The sequence below is a fragment of the Ostrea edulis genome, chromosome 10 (genome assembly GCF_947568905.1).
Source record: "Ostrea edulis chromosome 10, xbOstEdul1.1, whole genome shotgun sequence".
Lineage (NCBI taxonomy): Eukaryota > Metazoa > Mollusca > Bivalvia > Ostreida > Ostreidae > Ostrea > Ostrea edulis.
The window spans coordinates 41882516-41905445 of record NC_079173.1 but is presented as its reverse complement, the minus strand read 5'-3'; the positions used below and the strand labels follow the sequence as shown (position 1 = coordinate 41905445).

Sequence of the window (22930 nt, the reverse complement as noted above, 5' to 3'; positions counted from 1 at the left end):
TACTTTATTCGTTTTCCCTTTTGTTACTTTAGTTTAACCTGTTGGGTATATATCTGGAATATTGTGTTTTTGTTTTCATTATTTTAGGGAACACTTCAAGTTATCGTACTTCTTTTTGTGTGGTATACTTATATTTTATTGAGATTTGATGTGTAAAATTGCAATTGAAATGTGATGATGTTCTTGATTAAACTTATCAAATTTAATTAATGTGTTGTTCAATTCCTTTGAAATATAGTTGGTATCATGTAGAATTATCTTTAATTGTAATGGGAAGATGGAGACCATTACTCACTGCACCCAGCAAGGCTTTCTGATTTTCCTGGACATGGTCAAGTTGAGCTGTCAAGGGGGGTCCTGTAGAAACAAGATAATACATATTGTCACTTTGGGAGATGTTAAGCATCCAAACATCAAACTCAATCATTAGACTTCAGATAACAGAAAGAGAAAGACAAAACTAGCATTACAGTCAAAAATTGGTAAAAATGAAGGGAAAAAGTAAGGCAAAAAGTGGATATTTCAGAGTAAAAGATGGCCGCCGCAGGGGTCAGCCCATGGAGGATGGGAGAGAAGGGGAAAAGAGATTAAATACACCAGGAAACAGACTCTGGAGGAAGTCAGTAAAACGGGAGCATGCATATTACAAGACCATGCAGACAGTAGGCAGCCTTTAAGCACCATCATGCAACTGCGGCCAAGGGGCACCTGTGACGAGACCAAAACTCCCTGCATCCCCGACAACGAGAAGAACACATACAGACTTTTTCACATGGGAAAACTGTGTGAAATGTTCAACTTAGCTTACCACCAGCACAAACTAGAGAGCCCAAACTGCCCAACCAACCTTCAATTTGACTACCCAGCTGAACAACAAAAGGGAGTCTGCTGGGTAGAGAGCCTAAAGTGCAAGTACTGCACTTACCACAGCCAGAGTACCAAACTCTACGAGGAAGTCGACACCGGAAAACGTGGACCCAAGCCAGCAAAGCCAAACCTATCTGTGTGGGTAGCCCTCCTGGACAATCCCATCATGGGAACTGGACTGCAGGAAATTTTCCATGCCCTCAACTGTCCAGCACCCTCAGCCAATTGTTTACAACAAAATGCAAACAAGGTTGGGCCCATGATTGTGGAAATGGTTCAGGAGGACTTACGAAGAGAAAGGGCTCACCTCAAAGACCTCATCGAGAACTGTGGGTTCCCACGGGAGACACCAATACCTGTGGAAGGTGATGGGCGGTACAATAATCCTCTGTACTGGTCTCGAGACAGAAATCCTTTTCAGCCAGCAACCCAGGCAACATATACCATGTCTGAAAATGTAACGGAAGAGAAAAAAAATATTGGCTGCATCACCAAAAACAAGCTCTGCAAGAGAAAATCACAGGAAATCCCATGCCCGGAACACCCTGGAAAATGCACAGCCAACCTACAACTACAGGATCCCATAGGGAGGGAGGACAAGGCAACAGAGGAAATCTGCCGGGAATTTCTCAACGATAAAGAGCCCACACTAATCAGCCACTTCACCACAGACGGGGATAGTGCTGCTTTCCGGGGCGTCGAGAGGGTCATGGCCGAGTCTGGTCAAGCGGTAGAATCCTTGAGGGACACCCGTCATCTAGCCCAGTCCCAGAAAAAAGCAGTTGACAATGCCAAGTTCAGCGAGGGAATGTTTCCTGGACGTACAGCTGCCCAAAAACTGGCCGTCAAAAGAAAATTCTCGGTGGACTTCATGAAGAGATGCACCGCAGAATACGACGTAGCAGTCAAGAAGTTCCGAGGTGACGCAGGAAAGCTGGTCAACACCCTGAGTTATGCCACGGATGCCATAATACACTGCTACTCGGGCAGATGTGGCAAGACCTGTGCCGAACACTCTCTCGTCTGTGGCGGCACACCCGAAAAACACTGGGCCAAAGACTACCTCCCAACCCATGCCAGAACACTTAACCCGACTGATGACGATGAGGAAACCTTACGCCAGCTCATAAACTTCCGATTCAGCCGGACAACACTCATAGCCACCAGATATGGGACCAACACTCAGAAGTCTGAGGGACTACATCGCGGGTATTCAAAATCCAACCCAAAGAATGTTACCTGTTCTCGGAACTTTGAGCCTCAGATCTTCTCCTCTATACACCGGATGAACCATGGACCCGGAAAATCGACTGCCCTCAAGTGTGCTGCACTCGGTTCATCAATTCCTGAAGGCACTCGTCTTACGCGGCAACTGAAAAGAAAGCAAGAGTTGTACGAACACAGCAAACAGAGGAAAAGATCTAAGACCTATCGTACCAGGAGACAAGTCCTTGTGAGAGAAAAATTCAATCTATATTTCCAGAGAGGGACCGATACTCAAACAGGGTATCTGAAGGGCATGAGTGATCCCCCCTTACCACAGTGTAGCCCAAGGAAAAGTAACGAACACTCCTACAGTAAGCAGGAAAAAAATAGTGTCGAGTGAAATTTGACTTACCTCGATTTAACTTTCAAAAAGACAATCTGGATATCCCGGGTGCTTCAGACAGACTTTAGGTACTAAATGTGTACATGTTTGCCTTTCGTTATTTATGTGTGGTGCTTCTAAACTTAAATGAAGTGGATTAATGCAAAGACTGTTGTGACATATGTGTGATACATGTTTATTATGTGGAATGTGTAATGCATTTGTATGTAACATGTACATGAGCCTGTGTGCCAATAAAACTTTACGTGTACCCTCTGGAAATGTTATTTTAACTCTGTCATAGATATTCCCTCTACCCCGTCTGTTTGTAGCCAAGTTAACATCATAAAAATTACACCCCAACCCATTGACCCTACCCCTATCTACCTTCTCTAATAAAACTGCTAATTTCTCTTCTCGCCACGTGGCATCCATTGTTTTTTTTAAATATGTCTATGTAATTACCCAGACTCCCCATCTCGATTTAAAAAAGTACACCAAACACGTGTATATGTAAACATTTACCTCCCGGATTGCCTCGTTGCAGGTTGCACCACTCTATTAATTTTGCCTATATGTTCTTACCAAAATTACTCACCTTTGACCTGACCCTGCTTCCTTAAAGTAAACTTTTCAGAAGTTGTACTTTCACATGATGTAGTACAGTTCTTAATGAGCATTTTCATACCAAAAAATACATACCCATCCAGCAAGGCGTGAGAGTTTGTTTACATCGAAGTCAAGCACGTGCAAAATCAGCTGGTCAAAAGCCAAATCTCCCACCTCTACAACAAAAATTCAAAAAAATATTTAAATCCTTCTTTTATGGTTTTTACTCACAAAATTTCAAACACAATACTTGAATTTACATCTCACAAAAAATTGGAGAGCCTACCTCATAAGGAAAGTCCCATAAAACATGCAAAGTTCCAGGAGTTATTTTCTTTCGGCCATGATTCGATGTGAACCTCCACATAAATAGAGTGATGCAACCTTTACCAATCATTAGTAAAACTATGGAAAGACATGTTTTACACCTTTTACGAGGATTTGAATGCAAATAATTTTTCAACAGAGCATCAATCAGGTTTCAGACCAAAACGCTCTTGAGAAACTGCTTTACATAATATCATTGACAAATGGCTTGAGAAAATTGATAAAGGGAAACTTACAGGTGTACTTTTTATTGATTTAAGTAAAGCATTTGACAGAGTTAATCATAATGTATTGATCCACAAATTTTTATCTTATGGTATCTGTGAAAAAAAACCAACTTTTAAATGGTATCATTCTTATCTATATAAAAGATCGCAATATGTCAAATGGAAAGGGACCATCTCAAAGGAAAAATATCTTACAATCGGAGTCCCTCAGGGTTCTATATTGGATCCTCTGTTTTTTATTATGTTTGTAAATGACTACCCAACATGTCTCAAGCACTCTGCAGTCAATATATATGCAGATGATACCACGGAAGATGTTTCTGATAAATCTTTAGATGTGATTGAAAAAAAGTTAAAAAGGATGATCTTATAAATTCTATGGAATGGGTGCATAAGAACAAATTGACAATAAATTTAAAGAAAACACACTTTATCTTAATAGGAACGTCACAGTAATTATCGAAATGTAGAAACCTTTGTATTGATGTTTGTGAAATTTCTATAGAAAATGTCAAATGTTGCTAACCTTTAGGTGTTTACATCAATGGATGTCATACGTGGTCTTATCACACAGATGCCTTATGTTAAAAAAACTTAGTCAGAAACTAGGTGTTTTAAGGGTACTTTTTTGTCAAAGAAGGCACTACTCAAAATTTACAATACTATTGCTTTTCCTCATTTTAATTATTCTTGTACAGTATGGCAGACTACAAAGAAAATGACAGATATTGATAGGCTTTTTAAATTACAAAAGAGGGCAGCAAGGATCATTTTACATATCAAAGTACCTCATTCAGTGTCAACTTCTTGTATGCCATCAAATTTGTGATGAATGCCTTTGATTGACTATTTTATATATCGAGAAAATATTCTTATGTTTAAAGTTACATCATATGACTCAAGGGTATTTGCATGTTTTTAAATTTGTGAATGAGGTAACCACAAGAAATACAAGACATAGCTCTGTTAATTTTATGATGTTACAAGAGCCAAAACAGAATATTTTAGAACGTATTTTATCATTCCAGCAGCAATTGTATGGAACTCATTACCAGATTTTATAAGAAAATGCACAACTACCAGATCTTTGAAATCAGCCTATCTAAAACATTATTTTGATCGTCAATGATACTCGTGTGTTTATTCTCTCTTTTTATTTAGTTCTTATCTGTATGTATATAAATTGTGATATTTCCATGCTTTGTGATATATGTTCTCGATATGTATATATGTTATAGACAGGACCACAATGTAAACTAGTTAATGTAACTAATTGTGAAATCCTATATAAATAAATGATATTATTATGTATTACATTTGTTTATAATGGTAGTTTTTGTCCAGTACGATAATGAGATGGCGAAATTATGAACAACCCCGTTTCTTTTCGCCAATGGCCTCGCTTCTTTGACTTATTCCGTACAAATGTTAAACTTTAAAGTTATAAGACGCAAACGTTTTGAACAGCCCCTGGTCATTCGATATCTGACATCAAAATTGGTACCGTATAAGTTTTACATTATGACCCCTGAGTCGAGGCCTCTGCTGGTTGACTGTTAGTCCCCGAGGGTATCTACAGCCCAGTAGCTAAATACTTCGTTACTAGCTTGAAAATACGGATGTATATTTAATTGCTGTTATAACATTTAGAAATTCATTTCAAAATTAAGGATTATCCCCCTCATGCATAGCTCTTATCCTTAGACGAATTTGACTCCACTTTTTTTGGCAGGCTGTTTTTCCCTATACTAGCTCTAAAACTTCATTTTTATTTCGGATTTCAAACATTTCGGTTGAGCATCACTGAAGAGACAATATCTGTCGAAATGCGCATCTGTTTCATCAAAATTGGCACCGTATAAGTTTTACATACTGGACATTTTTCTACGTTTTACTTACTTTCAAGACCTGTATCATCACAAAACTTTGTTTGCGTTTATCCATAAATATGTGCATATCAGTAACTGTTAACAAATTATGTCAAAACATCGTAACAGCGACTTGTAGAAATACTGCAAAAATAAGAACATCAAAAATATCAGATGGATATCGTCTTTTTAAAAACAAACGATGTTTCAGATCGCTGGTGATATAATTATAAAGCTTCACAAAATGATGAATATGGGCCTAATCAAAACCATTATAAGTATAACTGACACTGAACACTTACACCACCTTATACTGATCATGTTGTACACCAATCGTAACTTCTCAGCTTGTCGGAGAGGCCCGAGAATGTGCGATTGGTCGTGGACCTAGGTGTCTATTATGTTGCCTTGTTATTGGCGCTTCGTTCTGGAAATTTTCATAAGGCTGATTCAAAACTAAAATTACCGATTACAGAAACGGACAGGCATAATTGTACAGCAATCCCTAAACTTTTTTTCTTCTGTAAGGTCAAAAGCAAGCATCGACAAACAACGGATTTACTCCATATTGTATTATATTTACATTACAAATCACATTTTCCTCTATAAACCAACCAATTTCAGCGCGCGACACAATTCGTTCATATTGACTACGAACGGATTATAAACTAGTTTAAAGCACGCGACTGAGGGAGCATAAATGATTTGAAAAAATACAAGATTTTTTTCAAAGATCTCGCAAGTCACACCTTTGGATTACGATTATAAACTTACGTGGATTATCATCCCAATCTTGCGGTTTCCTACCTCCAAAATGCAGTGCAACTTGCAATGTTGATAAAAAGCAGGGTGAGACGAAATGTGACGTCATGTCTATGTGTTGACGTACCTCACAATTACCACTGTGACAGAGGCTTGGAGTTCGTTTTATGCAACAAAATAGAAGCAATGTAAACAAACGATGTTTTAATAAATGAATATAAATATACGAATTGAACATAACTTTTGAGCTGTTCATGTTCAATATAAACGGATTTCGATTTGAGGCAAATTTCCCGTGAATCGTGTGAATGTGTGGTACATTCGCTAACGTGAATTTGCCTCAAATCCAAATCCGTTCAAATTGAACAGGAACAGCTCAAAAGTGGTGTTCATTTCTTAAATTTTACGTTGTCATTAAAAGGAAAATGAAAACATACTTAGAACCGCCAATGCGTGTCCCCCACTTTACTCTCATTTTTGCTATTTCAGGGTAGTTTATCGAAAACAAAAGCAGTTTTAATTAATTCTACGAAATTTACTAATCAAGTAAGATTCTATTGCATAGCTTACGTAGTTCACCTGACATATGAAACAGTATTAAAGGTGCAAGCAGTAACTCTGGAACAAGCGTTTTGGAGTTGATTGTCAACATACGCTCATTTATAAGTATAGATATTTGCTTTGTTTTTCTCAAAATTGAAATCAAAACTTTTCAACCAGAATCTCTCACAGAAGGATTGTATAAAAGTTTTGTTGATAAAATTATGATGTTTGATTTTGCTATTTATCAAGTTCAGGGGTATTATCTGTTTACTTTCTTGCAAAATATTACTTGCGTTTTTGTGTTTATAAAGACGCTTTTTGAAGTATGGTGATACTTATATATTACATGTAGTTTGTTTACTTTGTTTCAGTGTGGTAATTCGTAAATCTAGTTAGACTTGTTTACAGGAATATAAGAAAAATAATTGATACCATGATAATTTCCGTTTTCATCAAACAGGTCTCTTATTTAAAAAAATCAATTTACATAGCAAAGAAGTTTACCATTACACCAAATCAGGTTGTTGAACAATATAGATTGATACAATACTTCAGAGTCGACATTGCCTCTTATATCATGTATTCTATGTTTACATTCAAACAATGTACTGAATACTTCGCCGTAAAATATTGATAATGACTTCAATATGTCTTCTGTTTCATCGATATTGATTATATTTGTCTTAATAAGATATTCCTACAGACTTTTCAAACACCTTTCGGACGTTCTTGACATATTCTTTTATTCTCGAGATAATTACCTCCATGATATGAACCTGTAACGAAGTACAACTATATCAGATGTAGTGATAAAGATGTCAATTAGTTTGACTTCAAGTGCGGCCTTGGCTGCTCGGATTTTATCAGCAGCAATTACATCGATGGATCGTATAGATATTATAAATTAGAAGGCCTATTCAACAGAATTAAATTTTTCAACAAAAACATACATTTGGCACGGGCACCTATTTCAAAGAGCGTTGTTATTACAGCGTATAGAGTATAGTTATTGGGGCATATTTGGTATGGAACACATTGGAAAACATTTGACCTAATGATAGGTTGTATTGGCAAACTAGATCGTTATAACACATATACAATTTGCGAAATGCCGAATTCAAAAGAGACTGCTGAATCACTGTAACATCATATATATATATATATATATATATATATATATATATATATATATATATATATACAAAGCACTAAAATGACCAACGTCACGAACAACCAGATTGTCAAATTTTCGGGACGACCCGTCCCTTCTTCAAGACAAACGAAAAGAATTACATAATGTGGCCAATATCAACAGAGCATAATAACAAAAACTACATATAAATACATCTAGCACTACAACTACACTAATTTACAAACGTATTTACAACGCAGACTACATGTTTCTTGGTCTTTGGGCTTGCCAATCAATGTTAAAAGCGGAGCGAATTAGGACATGCCTTATTCGTCCAAAGAGCTATAATATATATATATATATATATATATGTATATATATATATATATATATATACATGTATTACCGGGCGAAGCTTGGACGGGCCGAAAGTCCGTCCGCAAAGCAAGGCTCTAAAAGTAACACGTATGTAAAAGGGAAAAAAGAGAGAAAAACAAATAGATAGAGATAATCTTTACATACATACATTGAAAATATTATGATCCATTTTGTTTTGTTAATTTGTTGCTTCTACAGTTATTCGTGTTTTGATTTTTAATACCAAAAATACAAGACTGACTTGCAATTTGTAATTCTAACATCCAATTTGTTGTAAATGAATGATGCAATTATTATTATTACAGTTTTTAGCCAATTTGAATCATCAAATAGAAAAACAGCAATACGACTAAATAAATAGAAGAGTTGATGAGTTTCATTTTTTATGTCAAACATTAAAATATAACTCATTTAATGTTGACAGCCAACAATTTGACCTTCTAAATGCAGGAATAAAAAACATAATTTGTGTTATGTAAACATTTATAAGTAAACAAACAAACCAGTGAAACATCAATTTTATAATACAATGCATCGTGCGAGATGATATTTATTTTGAGTACATATACACCACAAACAACACGTAATACAAAGCAATCATAGACATTGTTTGACAAAACACAAACTTGTAATACTTATATTTTCAAGATATCAAAAATATGCTTCCCTCGCCGCCCAGGAAAAACCATAGATAAAAATCACAACGTTTGTGAAAAACTATGGAAACCTGTGTGTCCGCGGCAATATAATGCGAGGTAAACAAAATAAATGGCGGACCCTCATTTTTACAACAACAACAACAAAAGAAATTGCTGTTTTAATTCAAATATAACTAACATAAAAAAACGAGACTTGCTCAAGAAGAGCGTGCGTGTGCTAGAAAGTGACAACACAACCCCGGGATTCGCAATCGAACACGTGATAATAATACACTTAAATCTCATAGGTCATTGATATGTAAACATTTCAAAATGACCCCACGACACTTCCGCTATTGAAATTCTAAACATATTGTAAATTGTTTAACGTCCCTTGAGAGAATTTTTCACTGATATGGAAACGTCACCATTGCCGGTGAAGGCCTCCAAAATTTAGACCTACGTTCGGCGCTTATGGCCTTTGAGCAGGGAGGAATATATATCGTGACACATCTGTTGTGACACCGGGCCTCTGTTTTTGCGGTCTCATCCGAAGAACCCTCTCATTTAATCACCTCTTACGACAAGCAAGGGGTAGTAATGACCATTCTAACCCGGATTCCCAAAGGATCAGTGTATCTGTGCCATGTCTTCATTTCAATTGACTTGTGGATGAAAGGTGAAGAAGATGAACAGTGATTAATCTCATAATTTTAAAAGATTACAAAATCAAGGATAGGGTAAACAAGGACCCCTTGACAAAACAGAGGTTGGATCAAGTGCCAAGAATGAGTAAGCATTCCCTGTTCACCGGCCACATCCGTCCTGGTCCTTTTGTCTTGATTAGGTAAACGGCGTAATCAGTAGTTGAAATAAATGTGTAAAGAAAGACCTAACATATGGTACGAAACACGTCAGATATTATTGGACCCAGTGATAGTTCCTATTTGCGAATTAAATCACTAAGTAAATATGATAGAATGTACGAAATGCTGACGTTATAGAGGACTTTTCAAACCCTTGTCAGTTGCTTTCTGAATTGAAATAGAGCACAGGAACATACATATCTTGTGATCAGTCATAAAAAAAACCCGTTAATTTGTTACACACTACTCTGATTCTACGTAAAATACTCTGGACTTCCTATAAAAAATATGCAAAGATGCTGGATTTCAACCTTGCCAATATTTAAACAATCTCTTAACTCCACATTTGGAAAGATCGGAATGGATTCATCAAACGTGAAGATCAAGGAATAGTGATCAATTTCATTCCTATAAATAATACAAAACCAGAGTAGGGCAAACAAGAACCCGGACACAGATATCTATAGTTCTGAAATTCCAAATTTAATGTAACGCATGAGTCATTTTCCATAGGGCTTGTTAATGAAATAAGAATACAAGGTATATGATTTTCGTCTATTCGTGAAGGAAATCATTTTAGTTTCAAAGATATTTGCTGGGTTTTTTTCATGTGACAACTCAATAGCTCTCCTGTCAATGAGGTGTGACTTGACAATATAAAAAGGACAGTGTATTGAAATACATTCGCTTTTTTGACGATAATGATTAAATTGCATAAATATTTAGACTCCAATTTTCTCTAAGATTTAAAACTTGCAATACACGAGGCCTTATGTCATTGATAAACATGTTCATTTTACAGAGATTTCGGACGTATCGATTAAAATTTCACATCAGATGTCCGCTGCTTACTTCCTCATACGTTCATAATGCTCTTCGTGTAGACGTTACACGACTCAATTTCTCCTCAGCAGCATCAACTGCCATTTTAATGAAAGACACTGTATACTTAATCTTAAAAACCTTACAATTGATCAAAACATTTTTCTTGTGACATTGGACCTAGAGAAATAGATTGAACATTATTTTTTGGCTTTCTTAATATTTTTTGTCTATTTTATTTCATTTAGATCAGTTTTACCCATTTTCACCTTCTTTCAAGTTTCAGGTATTTCAGGTCTTTAGTAGCAGATAGAATCAGGAGTTGATCTTTTCTAAAAGAAACAACCAAGATAGAACGAATATAGAAACATTATTAAAGTACATATATGAGGAAGTAACTAACGTATATTTGGTATGAAATTTTAATTGATAGGACCAAAATCTTCCACATTAGTCTGAATTCCGCTGCTGTCATAGGCAAAATACAACCAGTTGACCTGAACCGGAAACTGTCCTACTAACAACAAACAGGTGGAATCTAGAGAGCTATGACGAATATCTCTGTTATTTCAAGAACATGTTGCTGGGACATATAGTTAGTTATAACATTATTCTATGCAAGGAGACCGACAAATTTCGCATATCGCACCTAGTTTCTGGTTGTTTAGGCAATTGAAGCGAGTGGGTAGTTTTCTTTATCTGGGTAAGAGTTAGACCCCTTTCTACAGTAATGGTATCACAGAGTTCGGACCCAGAACGGGCTTAGCCTTTGTGCATTTTGGTAACACTTTATCAAACAAGAAATGTTACAAATATCAAATAAACTATTGTAGTATCCAGGTGATTCTATTTAATTTCTAGAATAAGGTAGCGAGGATTAATGTAAATAGACAGATATATACATATATTTATATTGATTGATATACACACGAACTCAGGAACGTGGTACGGTATATGTCTCTACAGTGTAGAATTGATTATCTCGTCACTGTTTCTTTTTAGGAATTAAAGTAAGTTTTGCCTATTTTTGCTCATTCTATTTAGCAAATAACATAAGAAAGTCAACCCATTAAACATGTAAATTGCATTTAAATTCTTTATCTGAGAATATCATCAAATAGAAAGTAACATATCAAATGTTGAACTGACTGTTATTTTACAATTGTAACAGACGGAAATGCACTCTCAGCCATTGACTTTATCGTGTTAATAGATCAGAATAGGCTACATTGGCTGATAGTAGAATCATCAAAATCTCCGGATGTATGTACTTACACTGTAGTACGCGGAACTTATCCATCTATTCGCGACGAATGTTGTATTCCGATTGTATGCCAATTAATGATGACTTAAAACTTTGTTTAAAGATAATATGTACAAACAAATATAAAAGGAATACAATCTGCGTTGGGTATTCAGAGATATATACAGATATACAAACCAACGTAGGGTTACCTCAAATTCTAGTGATCGATATTTTTTATGGAATCGTAGAAATACGTTCATTTAGATTTATTCAATCGTTTGATTTAATTAGAATTCCACGTCATGATTTGGGTGGATAGCTACATTTTCAAGTTTTTGGGGGGTATTAAACTGAGAATTTCCACACAAGTTTCAAGAAGTTTCAAGAAATAAATTCAACGCATCCTTTATTCGCAACTTTGACAAACCAGTAGTTGCCATGAAACTTTATCGATCCCACAACACAAAGAACATGTCCTACTATTACAAATCACATATCCAAGGACGTTAACAGTCGATGCCAGCACTTGTAAGACCGTGAACAAAGCTAAGACAACTGATGAACAGAAAGACCAGGATTATAGTTTGTATCCATTTATTGTAAGCACGATGACTGATAAGAAAGCATATTGTTTCACAATTTTCAATACCCAATAGTAAATTGATTATTGTTAGGCTGTTCTTAACACATTGATTTTGACTACGGATTACTCCGTTTGCCTGATCAAGACATGCGGGGCTCACAGCGGGTGTAACCGGTCGACACGTGATGTTTACATTTCCTAAGCACCTGATCCAACCTCTGCATGCATCAACCCATCAACAAAATTCTAAACAAAAAAGTGAGGATGGGTTAATTATCATTCATGAGACTGTGATCATTAATCTTTTCGCTAAAGCCAATACTCATCATCCATTATTGAAATTCACACACGTAATTTCAAAGTAAAGTATGCATATCTTAGATAAAATTACATACAAAGGAAACTAATTCAATAATAATGATCAAAGTATGCATTAAACTCATAAATATTTTCCAATCTTTGGATCACAAGGGTGCTCACAATCCTATGTTTTAAAGGATTCATTTAGAGTGATACTATTCGATATTTAAGAAAAAAAAAAAGTCAAACTATTGCACGTAACGAAATTTTTTCAAATTAAACTGATCTCAAAAACAGGTTGTCCTAAAATGAAATTAACATGGACAAAATGTCAAACAGAGACACAGTGCAGACGGTGCAAACTGCTATCAAAACACAAATATCCCACTTTCTTGTTTTTTTTGTAATCGAATGCAAGCCTTGACTCCAAAAAATAACAGATATCATCAAAATAGTGGTATCTCCTTATAGAGAATTAACAGTACAAAGTAATTCTCCCTGAATTACCCATTGTGTCATATAAACGCTGTAAGAATTTAGGTGATCTGTTCACTTCCCCACTTATTAAATAATGTACATGTATATGCATCAAATGTGCAAGTAAGCTCCTAATAATGATGGATTCACAGATAAATAATAGACCGTTATGAAAACCGATTAACCAAAGCTATCGTATCACACTGACAAAACACTAAATCAGAGTCGAATCAAGCGATTCGAGGTACGTAGTCGATGGGGAAAACTGTTTTTGAAACTTTCGAACGTTTGAAAACAAGGTGGAGAAAACGAATAGAGATCAATCTCGTAACACATGAAAGGTGAAAATAACGAACGTTGATCATCCTGAATTCAAGTTGAATCGAATATATTTTATTTTGTTTGTGTCTATGTATATTTGATAGATATTGTTTTATTCTCTTCATTTTCTGCTTTTCGTTTGGAAAATTATTTCAAATATCGATATAAAGAAACTTCACAGCAAATTATATTTTCACGGTCTGTAAACTTTTGTGATTTTAGCTAGTTGCACTGCCAGTAAGCGCTTGTATAATGCAATATATCGCCATATGTATAGTATAACTTTAAAATGCACAAATATATCGTATACGGTGCATAGTGGTTTTAATTTATCATAGAGTATTTGGGTAGGATCAACATGGAAATTGTTTATCGTAGAAGGCGAGTAAATGGGGCGGTCCTTCGGATAAGACCGCAAAAACCGAGGTCCCGTGTCACAGCAGGTGTGGCACGATAAAGATCCCTCCCTGCTCAAAGGTCATAAGCGCCGAGCATAGGCCTAAATTTTGTAGCCCTTCACCGGCAATGGTGACTTCTCTTTATCAGTGAAATATTCTCGAGAGGGACGATAAACACTATTTAATCAATCATTGAAATAATTTAGTTTGATGATACATGTTTTTCTCTTAGGTTTATTGAACTGATTAAGCAACCTGCAGGTCTCTTAGCCAATCTGAAATTGGGTAATGCGTGGTTTTCTGTTGCATTCTGGGATGTATAAGTTGAAATGTAAGATAATATTTCCGCAATGGCAGAATCTGACGTGCTGCACATCAATTATTAGGTAATTCTTTACATAGTGATTTTAACTACAGGTTACTTATGTTTTCCTGGTCAAAATATATGACTCACATTAGGTGTACCCGGTGAAGAGGGGCTTGTGGTATTCTGCCTAAGCTCCTGATCCCACCTATCATGAATTCCATCATAATTTGTATCAGAGTTTAAAAAGACTTATGCTTAATTTTAAAAAAGGAAACATTTTACTGTGACATTGCATCCATACAACAAGATGACATAGCTAACCAGGAACATATATAATGCTCATATAAAGAAATGGTAGAAAATTAGACATGTCTTTCAAATGCGTCATTTAACAACCCAATAGAAAATAAATAAAATGCGCTGTCTCTATACAATAAATGCTTATTATGACAAACATGTAGCCATCCACTTTCAAAGATTCAAAAATGAAACATGTGAAACTACATAATGCCCCCTGTATATGATAACAGTTTAATCCTTCCCGTATGTGATTATCACCGTGAAGATAAGTTTGAAAATAGATAAGTTTAAGAACGTTTGAGGGCATTTTTTATGTAACAGATTTATTTAGATTGTCTCTTTTCGAAATCAGTCCACTGCCATCATGGTGTTTTACATCGCGTTAAAGATATTTCAGCCATATCTCCATGGTGATTAAAAGTTGTCAAGTGTACACAGTTGTTGGAGTTTTGTATTAGCCTACTACTCCAAGTTTCTTTTCTAAATATTGGATATAGTCAATGTATTTTAGGAAATCACAAATAAACATTCAAAATTTAAAAGTAGATAATGAAACGTTGTTGAAAGTTAACAAATGAAAGTTTAAACCATTTATTTCAAATCCGCCATGTCTAAATATAAATTATATTCAAACAGAACGTCAGTTTCTCGTCAGATTACCATACCATATTAGAACACGTGTGTTATCTTTATCTTCTCAATGACGGACAGTGTACCGTGTATCGTCACATACTGGCACTCCGTATACAACCCTTGGCATATCGTCCTCGATGTGCATTCCGGAACGGCGTAACTTTCAGACATGGACTGCTAGATAACGTGGTTCAATAAGTCCTTCAACAACTTAGAGTTGATTTCTGCGGATTTCAACCGTTGTGGATCTGGTTATGACTGAAATATCTCCTGTAATGCATTAAAACATTTGATGTATTGATCGTAAACATACTCATTGATGCAATCAATGAAAATGAAATAATTAATTGTACTACAATATCTAAAATCATAAATGTATATTTCCATGCAGATACTCAGTAAATGGGTTTGGTATTTTACCTGATCAGAGTTTCCTCGATGCATGTTTACTAATGGTTTTCATTGATATGAAAATTGTTAGTAGTCTGGTAATTTATACCAAAAATTGCCAATTTGTCCATAATTAGTTAAGAGATGAATTCCTGAATAAATACCCTTGGGTATCTTTGTCATCGTGTACCATTTTACACGTGGAGTATTTTCAATTCACCATACAGAAAGTAGGTCGTGCAAAACCACTTCATTCAAGGTTTGGTTGAAATTCCTACGGGATTTCGATACTTCTGATTCCTATCAAAAACCGAAGTATTGATGAGTTTCCATTAACGCTTAGAAATTAAGAGTCAACCAACAGATACATGTACTTATAACATTTAAAATTATATAAATTACATAAAAATAATAATAATAAAAGATAAGTGTGTGAGAGAAATTAAAGTTCTGTTCAATATCAGAAGCTTTGACAACTGCCAACACCGTGGCTTAAATATTGTAAAAAGAAATATTAATCACATCAACAAACGAGAAGAAAAACATAGGTATGTGGCAGGAATTAATATTTTGTTCAATCTGGGGAACTCTCACAACCACCAACACCGTGGCTTTACTATTGTAGATGGACTTGTATGTCTAGACAGATATTCAGATGTATTCACATTTTATTTCTAGAAGGGTTTCCTATTAGGGTTAAACGAACATTAAAATGCGTGTTGCTAAAACGCGGAACGTAAAACGGTGTGTGATAGATGGTATGTTGCCACAAAAGAATTCTTAGAAATGAAAAAAAGAATACACACGATCAAGACAGGAAGTAGGATTATACTTTTCACATTTAACGATATTTTTCTACCTGTCACCTAGACAAACGATCTCAAAAACCTACAGAATTAAAATAATTGTCCACCCCCCTCCCGCTAAACCAGCATCAAATCGACGTCTTTAATATAAGTATTATAGAAACTATTGAAAAATGGTAAGATGAACATTGTCAATTGTAGTTATTGACGATTTTCATGATTTACAAGATCAAAAGTTTTTACTAAAGTAGAAAAAAACATACTTGTAAGTTGCTGTGGTTTTTAGGGTTTTTTGACAAGAGTGTAATCGCATGAAGTCCGCCTGGGGTTTTTGTAATATATCATGTCTGTAAAAAGAGCGTATGTTTGTTGTTGCATGTCATTTCTAAAACTTTGATAATGTTTGTAAAATAGAAATGGGTCTTTTGTTATTGAGACTTAATCTATCCCTCATTTAAAGGCTGCAGTAACTTTTGCAAATTTAAAGTTACCAGGCAAACTACCATATATCTTATTAGTATTTATGATGTGGGTCACGGACTTACTTATTATTTGTACAATGCGTTTCAATGTAAGTTGGCAGATAGAATATGGTATCTACATCTGATAATGTATTAACCTGAAAGGTGAAGGTAAGGGATAGTGATCATTTTCATAACTCCTATAATCAATATGAAATAAAGAGTTGGACAAACATGGACCCCTGAATACACCAGAGGTGGTATCAGGTGTCTAGGAGGAGTAAACAACCCTTGTCGACTGGTCACACCGGCAAAGAGTCCTATATCTTTATCAGTTAAAAGGAGTAATCCGTAGTCAAATTCAGTTAGCCAAAAACGACCTAACAATCAGTATGGAACACGTCATACAGCATTTGACATAATGGTATGTTGTATTGGCAAACTATATCGTTATAACGAACATATAGTTTGTAAAATACTGAATTCAAAAGATATTGTTCAAACCCCTGCACCACCAACTTCTTTGTCACTAGCCTGCCTCGATTTGAAATGCTACAACACACAGATCTCTCACCAGAGGGCGTATTACGCTGCGCTACAACACCTCTGTCAACGTCTAAATGACAAGATTCTTGGCAAAACTTACCTATACCTATAGCATCATGGATAATAGTTTTATGCTTTAAATCTTAAAGTAGGTTCACAAAAACAACGAATCCCATGATTATACTAGTATTATTGAATGAATGAATATTTATATAAACCTTCTAATTCGCTCAGGTGTCTCATATTTACCATCTTCTGATTAAAAAAAAAATCAGAGAAGTGTTTGATTTGCTCAGATATTATCAATACAGTTCGATATGCTAAGTTAGTTTTTGTACATTTTGATATAACTTTTTAGACGTTGACAGAGGTATTAGTGGAGCGTAGCGGGAACGATAACGCTGGGTAGAGATTGACACAGAACAAGCTCTTGAGTATCGATTCATTTGAGAGATATAAACACCATATGCGATTTTGAGCTTTTTCAACATTTAAAGCCTCTACGATCTTGTTACAAAGTGGCTATACGGTAAGAAATATCAACAAGCAATACGTAAGATGAGAATTTGAATTGCAATGTAAGCATCATATAAACAGACACAATACCTTCCGTAGTCACGAAGACTGGAAAACCCTATATGGATGTTCCCTGTAATTACAAGAGTTTAACAGATGGGAGTAATGTATTTCCGCAGAGTGAATCCCCAGTTCATCGAAGGTTGACTCTCCCTCCGGTCGAAGCGGATGCTAGTTCACAGTATGGCCAATTGAAGTAAAGTGTCAGTAGTGGGTTGTCCATTAAACAGAATGGGAAGCATCAAGTGGCCATATTGTTCCTTCTCTTACTGGTGATACAATCCCCGTCTGTAACAAAGAATTAACTATTTGAAGAAACATACATAGTTTATACTTCATTCCATTATATTTCATCATTCCTCTACATTGGAAGCTTTGTGTTTGATTTCAGAACATAATCAAGATTATTTTGTTCTCCCAGCAAAAATGATATAGAATTAACACTGCTCTTTATGTTACAGATATATTCAGTAGGATGATTGGGGTGTTGATATATTTCACAGATGAACGGAATCCTTGTGAATTTCAAATGATGAATTGGAGTTTTGGTGAAAATATATACACAACGATTAGATCATCATTTTGTAAAATAAGAAAACGGTGAATATAACGAGTGTACAATCGTCTTTGTATTTTTGATTAGGAATGCTCCCGAGGGGATCCTTGTTAGAATAGGTCCGTTAGTACTCCTTGTTTGTCATAAGAGGAGACTAAATGGGGCGGTCCTTATGATGAGAACACAAGAACCGAGACCCCATGTCATAGCAGGTATGGCGTAATAAATATTCCTTCCTGTTCAAAAGCCGTAAGCACTGATCATAGGTCTCAATTTTGCAGCCTTCATAGGTAATGCTGACGTCTCCATATGCTTGACAAACATGGAGAGGGGCATTAAATCAATCAATTAATCTAATTATAAATATTTTGTCTGAGATTTCCTCGCGTAAAATTTGACAAAATTCAGCTGTGAAAAAGTAGACTCAACAAATATATATATTCTTTTAACTCTCACATATCGGAATTCAATCTGAAATCGAAATCCTCAATATATCCATAGTTGCCGAGAAAATATTAGAATACACAACCCCTTCCTTTCAGTGGTATTAGATATACCACATACTTATAATTTGTGCATACTACTCAGCATATAATCGGGAACGATGTACTCAGGATACTTTAGCTGTCGATAATTATGGTTCCATAAGTCGTTTCAAACATGTTGAACCAGAAAGTAAAGCAATATCGAAATATGTTTGATAGCCCATCAACTGATTGTAATAGCAATTATTATCATATGTAAGAACTATCAACAGGGTTCTATATTAATAACAATGTTAATGATGTACTTTTTATTATTCTTAACGTTATTACAAAATAAGATAAAATTAAAAATCTGTAACGAGACACTTTCTTAAATTTTGAAAAAGTGGATTGTTTTCTAACAGAAAGAACATATGCCAGTATTTCAATATATAGGGTAATGTCCGATTACCTATCCATTTCATAAAAGTAATGGAGCCGAGCCCTCGAGAGTAAAAAGTTCATTGGTTGCAAGGAATGGAAATATACCAAGATACCGACCTACTTCAAAAATACCGACAATTTGCAATTAAATATATTCACCGTGTACTAAAAACCACGGACTAACATTAAGCTTTAGTAAAATGGAATTTAAATATATAATAAAAACTACTAATGGGAGTTTTCCCGATCACGTTCACACATGTTTACTATGTTTGAACTAACAAAGATGGACATTTTCTTAAAACCACTTGCATTTCTCAATGATAGGTAAACTGTAAGCACAGGGATTGTGTATTGACTACAACATCATTGAAGGCTGAGGTTGAAATGGCTACTCTTCACTGTTACTTCTGATCCCTATAAATTAGGAACATTTTAAGGAGCTGAATCATTCTTAAACCAGTTTAACGAAGATATGTATGCAATTTTAGGATACAAAGGATATAACACACATGCGATGAAATCATCTGAAATCAATGTGTTCAAAAAAATCTAAGTCCTGGTCCACACTGGACAACGTAGACTGGAATTAAGATGCAGTATTTTTAGTGTCCAGGGGATCATCTGCATGGATTGAAAGAAAACAAATACTAACATAATCACTGTTAAATCATATTCGTACGGAGATAGTACGATTTGGAGTTCGACAACAAATTCATTGATTGTGGTTAAAGGAATTATATTCATTTCAGATAAGTTTTGACTACTGACTTTGGACTGTAATGGGCCGAATTGGAAATAATGCATCCATGGCAGCAATGATAGATCGTCACGTGTATACGCGTTAGGGTTAAATGTACTATATTTTGTAACATATTTAAAACAAACCATCTTTCATTTTCAGACAGAATGTCATGTATATTATAAATGACATTGAATATTATGCCAGACGATGGGCTATATATGAAAATGAAGAACGTGATATCCTGTTAGTATGGATCAGAAGTGTACGAGGCATATCGAAACCCCGTATTAGACACATGAACGTGAATGTGCGTGTCATCTAGCTTTCTGGGTTTATCAAATCAGAAGTAATAAAGTGACTAGACATTAAAAAATAGAGAAATTGAATCATCAATAATTATGATATTAATTATGTTTCATTATTCTCACTGTTTCATCAACAACCATCTTTCAAAATATCATGCAGGTCGTTCATCAAAGAATGGGGAATGTTGCAATCGAATGTTAAGTCATGAACTGTATAGCTGTCTGTTACTCACATTTATCCGTTCCTCTAGGAATACTGAAGATAATAAGCCGTGTTACATCTCAAAAATCGTATTTAGAACACTGCATTGAGAATAGGACAAACACCAACCATTAGAAACACTGGCGGGGATTCAGCTGTCTAGGAGGAGGCAACATTCGTTGTTGATCGGCCACACCTGCCGTAAACCCTCTGTTTCCATCATATAAGCGGGACAATCTGGATCAAACCATTTTATAAAAAAAAAACGGCCTAACAGTTTGCATGAACATGGTAAGACATTATCAAATCCAATGAGGCATTATACCTGTAATCCAGATTACCATATCGGCCGTAGAACTTGCGAAATCCCGACCTCAAAGGAAATGGCTGAAGTCCTGGTAACACAAAGCAACTGTCAGCATCCGATCGTGTTCTCCCAAAATCCCGACTACATGCAGACCATGTCATTGTCGAAGCAACAGAGAAACACGTCCACTTTTCTGATATCCTAAAATGTCAAAATAAGATGATAGAAAGATTGATTAAAACATTGAATACTTACCATATTCCATGTTTGTGATTTTTGTTGTTATTATAATTATTATTATCCCGTTCTCTCTGGACGCACACAATACGCGTATACCGAATAAACGTGTAACGTGTACATACCAAGTAAATATATCACATGTAAATACCAAACAGATGTATGTATTATACGTACCGAGTACATTTATACCTTTTAGACACTAATGATACGTAAAACTTGTAAATATCAAATCAACGTATATGTTGTACATTCCGGGTAAACATATGACTTGTACATAGCGATGCACCTTCTGGTTCTTTTGTTCTATATTAGTTTATTCTGTTGGAAAACAAAAACCTGTACTCACCAGCGTTGATTATAGGATATAAATACTTACCAATGTTGAATACATCGACAGGGATGCATGCCTCTTACGTTGTCTAGGTAACAGTGCATCGATTAATCTTCCATGGATTTATTTGAACATTGTTTGTGGCAATTCTCATTTATCCCTTTTTATTTTCAATACAATGCGTTTTTCGATATCTTTAAATACACGAATTAAAAATGCACCCGTGTGCTTTGCTATTGGATAATATGTTACAATACGGACATTGATTTGAAATATATAAGGATACCATATTTCTTTTCGCATTCTATGTGGATATCTTACTTATTAAACAATCAGTAATGTAAAGGATATGCGATTCTGCACCCCTTCTCAAAAACAAAACTTTGCATTTCATCAGTCTTTAGTAAAGATTCAGTTGATTCGAATTATCAACTGAGGATGATATACTACTTCCTGGAAATAAATTATGATTGTTTTCACGTCATTCAATCATTCTGTTGATAATACCTTAATGACCGACTCAACAAATAAGACAAAGGTTGTTATATAAACATTTGTCAAAACTGTGTTGACTGTTCTAGAATTTCTAATTGTCTACGCTACGTGTCAAGTCATACTCGAGGTCGTCTCAAATTAGATTCCTCTCGCGGCATCTGTGGAACATTTTTTTAACGATATGAAATTACGTATGCATGCATTTGTAGGACAGTTCATGATATTTTTCAAGAAATAGATAAAGAAACGAACTTACTTCCGATGGCATGGGACATTTAGAAATTGGAAACAAATACAATCTCTATACATGGAGTTTACCTGGTGGATTGGAATTCATCATGCAAAAATTAAATTTCAAATATATGTTTTCAATAATCTCAGCGTCAATATTAATACATTGGCTATTGTTGAATGTAAATATCAACTGTATATGACGTATACTGCATATTGCTACTTGATTAATCAGTAACAGTGTATCATACAATGTCCACATGTTTTGGTACATGTTGAATACTTGCCAAATCCTGCAATTTCCGTGACGGCAGTGTCTGTCTCAGTGGAAGCTGATCTGAAATCTAAATAGACACAAACTATTAATATACGAAGAGACACACAGATTTCTTTGGAGAGAAATTAGAAAACATTCCTAAAGATATTTCAGAGTGAAGGGGACATCCGGGAGTTTAATACTTAGTATTTGACAAACGAGATAACACAGACTGATAAGGCAAGACATGCATTTTCTTAGCCACCCCTAGATCATCTGTTCACTGGTTTCGTCTGTATGAAAATTGAAAATAACGGATAGTGAACAATCCCATCAATCAAACAAATTAAGATAAGGGCAAACACAGACTCCTGGATACACCA

The 22930-nt window shown here is 35.2% G+C and overlaps 1 protein-coding gene across 1 annotated transcript in view; it reads right to left on the bottom strand.

Annotated features, from left to right (window-relative positions):
• Positions 1-8766: 8766 nt before the first annotated feature.
• Positions 8767-22930, bottom strand: part of LOC125665416 (leucine-rich repeat-containing protein 15-like) — a 996853-nt gene continuing 982689 nt past the window's right edge. The window contains exons 15-19 of the mRNA XM_056150956.1: positions 21013-22635; positions 20719-20924; positions 18002-18259; positions 15747-15882; positions 8767-15462 (exon numbers count right to left, since the gene is read on the bottom strand). Coding sequence (XP_056006931.1) covers positions 22523-22635 — 113 coding nt within the window. The 3' untranslated portion in view covers positions 8767-15462; positions 15747-15882; positions 18002-18259; positions 20719-20924; positions 21013-22522. The remainder of the gene's footprint in view (positions 15463-15746; positions 15883-18001; positions 18260-20718; positions 20925-21012; positions 22636-22930) is intronic.